Source organism: Oncorhynchus kisutch, linkage group LG18 (assembly GCF_002021735.2).
Source record: "Oncorhynchus kisutch isolate 150728-3 linkage group LG18, Okis_V2, whole genome shotgun sequence".
NCBI classification, from domain to species: domain Eukaryota; kingdom Metazoa; phylum Chordata; class Actinopteri; order Salmoniformes; family Salmonidae; genus Oncorhynchus; species Oncorhynchus kisutch.
The window spans coordinates 36,630,582-36,642,708 of NC_034191.2; the positions used below are offsets into that span (position 1 = coordinate 36,630,582).

At 47.0% G+C, this 12,127-nt stretch overlaps 1 protein-coding gene across 2 annotated transcripts in view; it reads left to right on the forward strand.

Moving 5' to 3' along the window:
• LOC109909002 (sodium/calcium exchanger 2-like) overlaps window positions 1-12,127 on the forward strand; it is a 114,210-nt gene that overhangs the window by 82,805 nt on the left and 19,278 nt on the right. For both annotated transcript variants that reach the window (XM_031795955.1, XM_031795954.1), the window contains 5 exons: window positions 836-1,291; window positions 3,491-3,867; window positions 6,900-7,003; window positions 7,646-7,663; window positions 11,408-11,532. In XM_031795955.1, coding sequence (XP_031651815.1) covers window positions 836-1,291; window positions 3,491-3,867; window positions 6,900-7,003; window positions 7,646-7,663; window positions 11,408-11,532 — 1,080 coding nt within the window. The remainder of the gene's footprint in view (window positions 1-835; window positions 1,292-3,490; window positions 3,868-6,899; window positions 7,004-7,645; window positions 7,664-11,407; window positions 11,533-12,127) is intronic.

The window sequence follows — 12,127 nt, forward strand, 5'->3', positions numbered from 1 at the left end:
GTGTACAGTAGGGAGGAGGAGAGGGAGAGAGGTGTACAGTAGGGAGGAGAGGGAGAGAGGTGTACAGTAGGGAGGAGGAGAGGGAGAGAGGTGTACAGTAGGGAGGAGGAGAGCGAGAGAGGTGTACAGTAGGGAGGACAAGAGGGAGAGAGGTGGACAGTAGGGAGGAGGAGAGGGAGAGAGGTTGGACAGTAGGGAGGAGGAGAGGGCGAGAGCTGTACAGTAGGGATGAGGAGAGAGAGAGAGGTGTACAGTAGGGAGGAGGAGAGAGAGAGAGAGCGGTGTACAGTAGGGAGGGGAGAGAGAGAGATGGACAGTAGGGATGAGGAGAGAGAGGGTGTACAGTAGGGATGAGGAGAGAGAGAGGTGTACAGTAGGGAGGGGGGAGAGAGGTGATACAGTAGGGATGAGGAGAGAGAGAGGTGTACAGTAGGGAGGGTGAGAGAGAGAGATAGATAGAGAGGTGTACAGGAGAGAGAGAGGGGGAGGTATGGAGGGAGAAAGAGAGAGAGAGGTGTACAGTAGGGAGGAGGAGAGAGAGAGGTGGGGACAGAGAGAGAGGGAGGGGGGTTATAGAGGATATACTCATCCCATTCATGGACACCCACATAGCACCTGTCAGGAATAGATAGGGCTAGAGAGAGTAAAAGAGATGGAGAGAAGAAGAGGATACACCCACCTCAACCACACATACAAACACACTGGAGCAAAGGAGACCATTAAGAGCTACTAACGTGCTGAACCTACAAGAGTCACAAACCTTCTCTCTGTGTCGAGGTTGTGTGTCTGTGTCCCTCTTTTTCACCCCCTGTTCCTCTGCCCCCCCCCCCCCCAGGTGATCCGCATCCTGAAGCAGCTGAAGCAGAAGTTTCCAGACAAGGAGCTGGATCAGCTGGTAGATCTTGCCAACTACTACGCCCTCCTCCATCAACAGAAGAGCCGCGCCTTCTACCGCATCCAGGCTACGCGCATGATGACCGGCGCCGGCAACGTGCTCAAGAGGCACGCCGCCGACCACTCCCGCCGCGCCGCCGCCGTGGACGAGGAAGTGGTCTGCGAGGACGACGACCTGGCTGAGTGCAGCCGCCTGGCGTTCGAGAGCACCCACAGCCAGTGTATGGAGAACTGCGGCGTACTGAGGCTGGCTGTGGTGTGTCAAGGGGGCCTGGGGGAGAGCACCTTCTACGTGGACTACCGGACCGAGGACGGCTCGGCCAACGCCGGGTCCGACTACGAGTACAGCGAGGGAACGCTGGTGTTCAAACCCGGAGATACCCGCAAGGAGATCAAGGTGAGGGGTCAGTGGAAGGGAAGGAAAGCAAACAGTAACCTACAGTTATAATCAATTCTAGTAAGAAGCATTGCACAACTGTGCTGCCAAGCAGATCCCCAGCTAGGTCGTTAGATCTGCTTGTCGTGGCCTGATCCAGACGTCACGTAATGGAAGGAGCAGAAAACAGCCGTAGAAACCGATTACCCTCTGAATTAGAGTCCTCTCTGTCCCTGATCAACCGTCTCATATTGTCTTAGAGGAGCCAGTAGAACTGGAGAGTCTTCCGGAAGCTAGAGCACATTAAAGTCTGCCTCATGGTCCTGACTAACAGTGGATACGACTTCATCTGAGTGGGAGAGACGGTGAAAAAAAGAGGAAGTGGGCTTTGAAGTGTTTTGTCCTTGGAGAGGATGTTTCTCTCTTTGAACTTGTCATAGTTTTCACGTCATTTCATGTTCACGCTTAGAAAGAGGACAAAGAGAATGTGTATTTCTGGACCGCAGGAGGGGTGTTGAGGAAAGGGAGAAAACAAGGAATGTGAAGAGAGAGAGTGAGGGAGCGAGTTAGGGAACAACTCAATTGTTTTATTTCATCACAGTAGCTTGTCAACCATTAGACATGAATGAGTGACTACAACAATCAATCCTTTAGTGTCCCAAGTCTTTTACGATCAGTGAGGTTGATTTGACGCGTCTCTCTCAAGCGTTTGTGGTCTGTAACAGCTGTCACATTCTGTCTTCAAACAACAGTGTTTCTCTTATCCTTTTAAAGACTGGCACTTCCTCCAACCACGAGTGAGTACACAATAGTTTAAAAAAATCAATGAATGTGTATTGCGTGTATCTACCGATGGCCTGTACAGGTCCGGAAAGATACATCCGTTGTTTCGTTCTTTTTGTTTTGCTCTGCCTGCAAAACACGCTGGATGATTCAGAATCCATTGAAGAGCTTGAACGATTAATTGATGTGAGATACTTACGAACTCAAAGTTTTCTGAGGATTCAAGCATTGTGAAGGACAACCAACCAACCCAATCAGCAAAACAAACCAAAGCCAAGTTGGCCAATGGGTATCAGCGATGGAACTAAACCATCCCCTAGTAAGAGGGCGCGTGTGGCGAGGTTTACTGATATGGATGTGGACTTGTTAAAATCCATCAATGAAAGGCTTGCCAAAACTTGATATCTTGGATACATTACGAGAAATGTCCTTTGGTCTGATAAAACAAAAATTGAATTGTTTGGCCTTAATGACCATCGTTATGTTTGGAGGAAAAAGGAGGAGACTTGCAAGCTGAAGAACACCATCCCAACAGTGAAGCACGGGGGTGGCAGCATCATGTTGTGGGGGTGTTTTGCTGCAGGAGGGACTGGTGCACTTCACAAAATAGATGGCATCATGAGGAGGGGAAATTAGGTGGAAAGCAACATCTCAAGACATCAGCTTGGTCGCAAATGGGTCTTCCCATTTGTTGTGGCAAAATGGCTTAAAGACAACAAAGTCGAGATAATGGAGTGGCCATCACATAGCCTGACCTCAATCCTATAGATAATCTGTTGGCAGAACTGAAAAAGCGTGTGCGAGCAAGGAGGCCAACAAACCTGACTCAATTACACCAGCTCTGTCAGGAGGAATGGGCCAAAATTCACCCAACTTATTGTGGGAAGCTTGTGGAAGACTACCCGAAACGTTTGACCCAAGTTCAACAATTTTAAGGCAATGCTACCAAATACTAATTGAGTGCATGTAAACTTCTGACCCACTGGGAATGTGATGAAAGAAATCTAAGCTGACATAAATCATTCTCTCTACTATTATTCTGACATTTCACATTCTTAAAATTAAGTGGTGATCCTAACTGACCTAAGAGAGGTAACTTAGCCTTATTTGGCTAAGGTGTATGTAAACCTCCGACTTCAGCTGTAAATTCAAACAATACGAATACCATTTAAATATAATACATAGGGAAGTTGTGCTGGACTATGGTAGATGAATAATCAGTCTATCTTTTCAGACTGTTAAAGTATTTATCTGGTCAATATGTTAGTGTATTATGTCTGTAACCGTGTGTTATGTGAAAATGTGTTTGTATTATAAATTGTATTTGAATGTTTAAGGACTCTTGGAAGATTAGTCCAAATGAAGACTAAAAGAGATCCTAATAAAATAAAATAAAAATCAATTCTTCATCACCCCTCCATCCTACACCTTTCCCAGGTCGGCATCATAGATGATGACATCTTCGAGGAGGACGAGCACTTTTTCGTGCGGCTGCTCAACTTGCGCATCGGTGACGCCGAGGGGATGTTCGAGAGTGATGAGCCAGGCGCGAGACCCAAGGGTCGCCTGGTGGAGCCCCTGGTCGCCACGGTGACCATCCTGGACGACGACCATGCTGGATTCTTCACATTCCGTAATCGGCTGGTGCGCGTCAGCGAGAGTGTTGGCACCATGGAGATCTCAGTGGTGCGGAACTCGGGTGCCCGCGGCACGGTGATCCTGCCCTATCACACGGAGGAGGGCACGGCGAAGGGGGGCGGCGTGGACTACGAGGACACCCAGGGAGAGCTGGAGTTCTCCAACGACCAGACAACGTGAGTACTGATGGACGGACGTCCACACTCCATCGTTTCCTACTCTCCCCTACTCCCTCATTCCCTCCCTCCCTCCCCCTTCCCTCTCACTATTACATTCCAGTTACTGTTCTCCATTATTCATAAAGGCCAACCTGGAGTGAGCTTTAGCTCATCAATGGCTTGTGTGTTTGTGCTCAACTCATAGCCAATACTGTATTCACACTGCTATGTGTTGCTGCCTTAAAGTAGGCTACATCATGTTATATTATCATGCTATATTATCATGCTATATTATCAGCTATATTATCATGCTATATTATCATGCTATATTACCACAATATCTGTATTCATGTCACAGTCTTGGCTCATTCTGGTTCTCTTTCTTTCTTGCCACAAAATTTGCACAGTAATGGTCATTTCAACATCTTGTTTATTTCTCATTCAGCTCTAATTTCACTCTCATCTCGCTGTATATATCTTTCCCTTCTTCCTCTATTCTCTCTCTCTCTCTCCCCCTGTATCTACAGATGTATCTACAGATGTAGGATCTTAATTTGATCACCCTGTTGCAGGAGAACATTCCTGCAATGCAGTAAATGCAAAACGTGTAGTGTATTTAAGGTTTTAAAAGGCTTCTGAAGTTTGTAATTTCCACTTAGAAATTTCAGACTAGATTTTTTCCCCAAAAAAATATTGATCAGTAACTACAAAAATGTCCATTGATTATTGATTATAATCCATGTATTAATTCACATTTCTTGTTGCTGCAGGATTGTTTTCCTGCTGTAGCAAAATGGCTCAAATTAAGTTCCTATATCTGTATATCTCCCTTCCCCCTCTTTCTCTCTTCTCCCTCTCTCTCTGTTTCTTTGTTTCTCTCACTTCATTTGTTTATGTTTGCTCTGCCAACAGGGAGACTGTTGCTGTGGTGACATTTTCAGGCACAATGTCCTGGGAGACATTATCAGGACTAATGAGCATAATAAAAAAAGTGAAACACGTCTTCCAACTCCCCCTCCTCTCCTCTCCTCCCCTCCTATTTCCTCTTTTCACCAGCCACTCCACATCAGCCTGTGTAAAAGCTGACCGCTAGCCCTGCACTACTCTGTAAGGGGGGGGTGCGGTGGAACCTATGGGTTAGATCACCAAGAGAGGTTAAGGTTGTTCAGTAGTAGGTACAGTAAATAACCTACAGTAGGTAGTACAGTAAATGACCTACAGTAGGTGGTACAGTAAATAACCTACAGTAGGTGGTACAGTAAAGGACCTACAGTAGGTGGTACAGTAAATGACCTACAGTAGGTGGTACAGTAAATAACCTACAGTAGGTGGTACAGTAAAGGACCTACAGTAGGTGGTACAGTAAATAACCTACAGTAGGTAGTACAGTAAATAACCTACAGTAGGTAGTACAGTAAATGACCTACAGTAGGTGGTACAGTAAAGGACCTACAGTAGGTGGTACAGTAAAGGACCTACAGTAGGTGGTACAGTAAAGGACCTACAGTAGGTGGTACAGTAAAGGACCTACAGTAGGTGGTACAGTAAATGACCTACAGTAGGTAGTACAGTAAATAACCTACAGTAGGTAGTACAGTAAATGACCTACAGTAGGTAGTACAGTAAAGGACCTACAGTAGGTGGTACAGTAAAGGACCTACAGTAGGTGAAACAGTAAAGGACCTACAGTAGGTGGTACAGTAAAGGACCTACAGTAGGTGGACAGTAAAGGACCTACAGTAGGTGGTACAGTAAAGGACCTACAGTAGGTGGTACAGTAAAGGACCTACAGTAGGTGGTACAGTAAAGGACCTACAGTAGGTGGTACAGTAAAGGACCTACAGTAGGTGGTACAGTAAAGGACCTACAGTAGGTGGTACAGTAAAGGACCTACAGTAGGTGGTACAGTAAAGGACCTACAGTAGGTAGTACAGTAAATGACCTACAGTAGGTGGTACAGTAAAGGACCTACAGTAGGGTACAGTAAAGGACCTACAGTAGGTGGTACAGTAAGGACCTACAGTAGGTGGTACAGTAAAGGACCTACAGTAGGTGGTACAGTAAAGGACCTACAGTAGGTGGTACAGTAAAGGACCTACAGTAGGTGGTACAGTAAAGGACCTACAGTAGGTGGTACAGTAAAGGACCTACAGTAGGTGGTACAGTAAAGGACCTACAGTAGGTGGTACAGTAAAGGACCTACAGTAGGTGGTACAGTAAAGGACTACAGTAGGTGGTACAGTAAAGGCCTACAGTAAGGTGGTACAGTAAAGGACCTACAGTAGGTGGTACAGTAAAGGACCTACAGTAGGTGGTACAGTAAAGGACCTACAGTAGGTGGTACAGTAAAGGACCTACAGTAGGTGGTACAGTAAAGGACCTACAGTAGGTGGCTACAGTAAGGACCTACAGTAGCTGGTACAGTAAAGGACCTACAGTAGGTGGTACAGTAAAGGACCTACAGTAGGTAGAATCACAGGATGGAAGGAGCAGTGGATGAGGGATGGAGCAGTGGATGAGGATTGGGCCACAGGGGATGATATACAGCAGGGGTGACGCCCCTCTGTGTTGCAGACCCCTGGGTGTCCCCTCCCTGACTGGTGTGCATGTCTGCATCTGAATTATTCAGCCGTGGAGTGATGAAATATTGATGCGGGTCCTCTGTTGTGATTTAAGTGCAAGCCGTGCCTGTTAATTTGTCTGGGGCGGTCCCCCGGGGAGGAAGCCATCGTTTGTCTGGCTTTGTGCGGCTCCCCTCCCTGCCTGTTGCTTGATGGCTCTACGTGGCGCATGGTTAGCTCATGGCTAACTGGGAGGGACCCGCGGTGGAAAGAGAGCCTTGAGGCTCTACATTAAGGACAAGATTGTGTGTGTGTGTGTGTGTGAGGTGAGCTCTCTCTGTAAAGTACAACAAAATCCCTGACTAACCCCTGGGATCACATCCTTCCACTGATCCCTTTAACTGTTGAATAAAGTGAAATAAGACAGTCTCATCTATTTGTTGATTAATGACCTCGGATACTGACCTGTGTGGGTGGGTGTGTGTGCAGTCAGACCCTGCAGGTGAGGATCATTGACGATGAGGAGTATGAGAAAAAGGAGAACTTCTTCATCGTACTAGAGGAACCACGCTGGCTGAAGAGGGGAATCTCAGGTGTGTGTACTTGTAGTGTGTGTGTACTTGTAGTGTATGTGTGCTGTGTGTCCTTTTCTGTTTTCCTGATGTCTGTGGTTGGGAATGGGTTGGTGCTGACTGGTATGGAGAACTGCACCTTTAATGAGTTGTGGCACCTCTTATAGAATACTGGCTCTAAAACACAAACCCGGGTACGCTACAATTAAGTACCTGTTCCTTTTTCATCGCACTTCAGGCACTGACTGAGTTGGGCCTGATAGCTAGTACCAGTCAGGCACTATAGGTAGCTTTGTTTGGTAAATAATACATTTTCAATTCTGCTGGTGAGATGAAGATACAAGTAGAGATCTTTCAGAGTCGCAGAGCCAACCAGAGAGCCTGCTGATGTCCAATTGTGTGTGAGGCTAAGAAAAAAGAGAGGAAATAGGTCTAGTGTGTGTGTGTTTCGTGCCTGTGTTTTTGAGAGGGAGGAAGGGAAGGAGAGAGGGAGAGAGATTGTTTTTACTGAACTGAGGCACTTAGAGGAGAGTTCACAATAGCTGTCGTGACATCAGAGTTCTTAGTTGGTAAAACCTCACAAGGTCAGGGAAGTGTAATGTGCACTTTGACTTGTCTGGAGATTGGACTGCTGTACTGACGGTTCTTTCTTCTTTCTTCCAGCCCTTCTGCTCAACCAAGGTAAGACCATCAGCAACTTGCCTCACACAACCAGCCTAGAAACAGCAGAAATATAACTTTGTATTTTCCCTAAAGGCCCAAGGGGGGAAATGACAACAACAAACATTTCACATGAGTTGGTACACTATATAACAACATCAATTTAAGGGTCTTTGAAGAACCATAGAAAGAAAATCCAAAACCGGACATGTTTTGGGCCTCCAGGACTGGAATTGAATAGCCCTGCTGTAGAGTTTTAAGCCTTACTTGCGTATTTCCCAGGGTGCCTGTTCAAGTGAACGTTAAAGTTACCAGTACCACCCATGACTGTGATTGCTAGTGACAGAGACATGGTTGTTGATTTCATCCATTCTCAGTCCTGTGGCCTTCACCAAGTGAGATCCCAAGTGAATACATTGTCATTAACATGTCATTCTTTAAGACGAGACAAGACAATACATATTTAATGAAGCCTTCTTCTGAGGGCTTAGTTTTACCCTGCCTGCAATCACATTATGCTAGTTTACAAAGAGATATGCAATTCCTATTGTAATCCAGCCAGATTGGGGATATCCGACATTTGGAATTGTATTCACTCTCAACTTGCATTCAGAATGACTGCCAGTGTTGGGAAGACTGAGATATGAGATTAATTTAAACAACCATTTCAGTAGCGGGTGCAATAAATCCAAGTAACAGATTGGATTAGTTTAGAAAAATGTATGTTATTTATATTTGAGTAGCATAATATTAAATGTAGACTCGGCACACAAGCAGCACAGCAGATATTGAGTTGAGATGAGTTGCACAGTATTTGCGCATGTGCACGCACGGGTTCCCTTCATGCTCTTACGACCAAAACAGTGGATAAGTTGAGCTTCAAGCTCTTAGTTTTTGCAGAAATTGATCCACTAAGCCGTTTACTTTCTGCATCTATGTCATATCGCTGAGTCTAACTTTAAATTAATTCATCTATATACATGCAAAAACATAGATATTTAAACAAACCATTCTAAAAATCTACTTGCAATAGAGCATGCTGGGAAATATGAGGAAGAACATTGTAAGAACCTTTATTTTGTTCACACCTCTGTTGCGGTTAGCCACTTAGGGATTTAGCACCCAGTGTTGCCTTGGCCACTGTGGCATAATTTACAAGTCTATTTACAGCATAAATCCATGAGAAGGACCTGCATCACTCTCACATCGATTTGTATCCATCCCTGGATAAATATTATATGCGGATATATCGTACAACTGGCTTCTCTTGGATAAATATTATATGCGGATATATCGTACAACTGGCTTCTCTTGGATAAATATTATATGCGTATATATCGCACAACTGGCTTCTCTTGGATAAATATTATATGCGGATATATCGTACAACTGGCTTCTCTTGGATAAATATTATATGCGAATATATCGTACAACTGGCTTCTCTTGGATTAATATTATATGCGTATATATCGCACAACTGGCTTCTCTTGATAAATATTATATGCGTATATATCGCACAACTGGCTTCTCTTGATAAATATTATATGCGGATATATCGTACAACTGGCTTCTCTTGGATTAATATTAGAGTACTGTCCTTCTACAGTAGTCTAGCAGTGTCCCATGACACACTTTATTCTAATGCACGTCTTAAACAGGTGTTGAAGAGCCTTACCCAATCAAGGCCCATATTCATTAAGCGTCTCAGAGCAGGAGCGCTGATCTAGCATCAGTTCTGCATTTTAATGAAAAAAGAGATGGACACGAGCTGGAAGGATCTGATCCTAGATCATCATTCCTACCCTGAGCTTCTTTGTGAATATGTGCCCTGGGATGATGGTGCTGTAATTTACCCACAGTAACCGCAGACCAGCAGTATACTTCATCATTAGAGTGTGTTGGTATTAGTATTTAGTATCTGGTGTAACCCTGATAGAGCAACACGGTGAAGGAGCTGGAGCATTGGGGGAATACAGTGGGACAGTTGCCATGTGGTGCCTGGCAGCTCTCTAGTCCTTTCATAATTACAGCTTGTGCTTTGAAGGCAGAGAGGAGAGGGACTAAGAGGAATAATATCTGCCCACTCGCCACGCGGCAACGACGACACACAAACAAAGCTTCCCGTGCGTCTTCACGGCTCACCATCTTTGTCGTCCCTCCAATGAGAGGATGAGTAATTATACGCTATAAGTAGATAGGAAATATGATGCTGAATGGAAGCAGGGAGAATGGGTTTTGCCCATCTGTTTATAGTGTATTTGAGGTGTTATTTTAAATGCGGCTTTCTGAGGACCCTATTGGTCCAATTAAATTTTATTAACAGCCACTAAATCACACTTTGGGACATTGGTCTTTGCCCACCTCAAGTCAGCATAAATCTACCCTCATTTCAACTCACCTTCTGTCTGTTTCTTCCACAATTTCTTTCTCCAACAAAATGTCTGGCTATCTTTTTGTTGCTACGTCTCCCAGACTGCCCTACTTTCATCTTCTCATGAATATACCCCACTAATCTCTCCTTATCTCATCTCTTTTCACTCTTGCTTCCCCATCGCACCCACACATTCACCATCAACCTCTCATCTCTCCTACTCGCCCTCCCCCACGTCTCCACATACATGGGCTAATGCACATGGGCTAATGCACATGGGCTAATGCACATGGGCTAATGCACATGAGTGATGTACTGTATGAAGAGGAAATAATGCTGACTCAAACTCAATTATTGATAGGACACCCTTGAAAAATCTGTTTGTGAGGCATGTTGGCATGTTTGAGTTTCAATTTCTCTCTCCTCTCACCCCCCCCCCTCTCTCTCTCCTCTCACCCCCCCCTCTCTTCCCTCACCCCCCCCTCTCTCTCCTCTCACCCCCCCCCCCTCTCTTCCCTCACCCCCCCTCTCTCTCCTCTCACCCCCCCTCTCTCTTCCCTCACCCCCCCTCCCTCTCTCTCTCCTCTCACCCCCCCCCTCTCTTCCCTCACCCCCCCCTCCCCTCTCTCCTCCTCTCACCCCCCTCTCTTCCTCACCCCCCCCCCTCTCTCCTCTCACCCCCCCTCTTTCTCCTCTCACCCCCCCCTCTTCCCTCACCCCCCCTCCCTCTCTCTCTCCTCTCACCCCCCCTCTCTCCTCTCACCCCCCCTCTCTTTCCCTCACCCCCCCTCTCTTCCTCCTCTCACCCCCCCCTCTCCTCCTCTCACCCCCCCCTCTTCCCTCACCACCCCCCCTCTCTTCCCTCACCCCCCCTCCCTCTCTCCTCTCACCCCCCCCCTCTCTTCCCTCACCCCCCCCTCTCTTCCCTCACCCCCCCTCCCTCTCGCTCTCCTCTCACCCCCCCCTCTCTTCCCTCACCCACCCCCCTCTCTTCCCTCACCCCCCCTCCTCTCTCCTCTCACCCCCCCCTCTCTTCCCTCACCCCCCCCCTCTCTGCCCTCACCCCCCTCCCTCTCCCTCCCCTCTCTCTCCTCTCCACCCCCCCCTCTCTCTCCTCTCACCCCCCCCCTCTCTCCTCTCACCCCCCCCCTCTCTCCTCTCACCCCCCCCCCCCTCTCTCTCCTCTCACCCCCCCCCTCTCTTCCCTCACCCCCCCCCTCTCTTCCCTCACCCCCCCTCTCTCCTCTCACCCCCCCCCCCCCTCTCTCTCCTCTCACCCCCCCCCCCTCCCTCCTCTCACCCCCCCCCCTCTCTTCCCTCACCCCCCCCCTCTCTCTTCTCTCATTCCCTTCAATGTTCTATTGATCTCATCCCTCCTGTCTCTTATCTCTTAGAGGATCCTGATGGCCAGATGAGTGCAGAGGAGGAGGAGGCGAGGCGCATTGCAGAGATGGGAAAGCCCATCTTGGGGGAGCACAGCCGGCTGGAGGTGGTCATTGAGGAGTCTTATGAGTTCAAGGTATATAGCCCCTCTTCTCCTCTGCTTCACTCGATTGGCCACATCAGCGCTCAGTAAATGCATCGAGCATCACATGGTCTACGATCAGTTCCATATAATCTTATTCGTTGTTATCTACTAGGCAAACCTGATCCAAGATCACATACAGCCCCAGAGCCACACAGTTGGTTTAACACCAACCCATCTGAGGACAGAAACTGGGCACAGTTGGTTTAACATCAACCCATCTGAGGACAGACACTGGGCACAGTTGAGGCTCGTTCCACTTCAAGAAATCCAATGCAAGTCAATCGTACCTACATTAGCATATCCAAATCATCTATAAGTAACATCCAATCCATTTTTAGATACTTTAGGATGATTTGGGCATGAAGGATGAAAAGGCTAATATAGGTACCATTGACTTGCATTGGATATTTTGAGGTGGAGCGACCCTCAACTGTGCCCAGTGTCGGTCCTCAGAAGGGTTGGTGTTTAAGCTAATTGATTAATCAATATTTTCGTCAAGTGAACCAACGGTTGTGACGGACAACAGCTAGCTCATTTAAGTCCTATAGCAACATGCCTCGGGATTTAATCCAATCAGGCCGTGTGC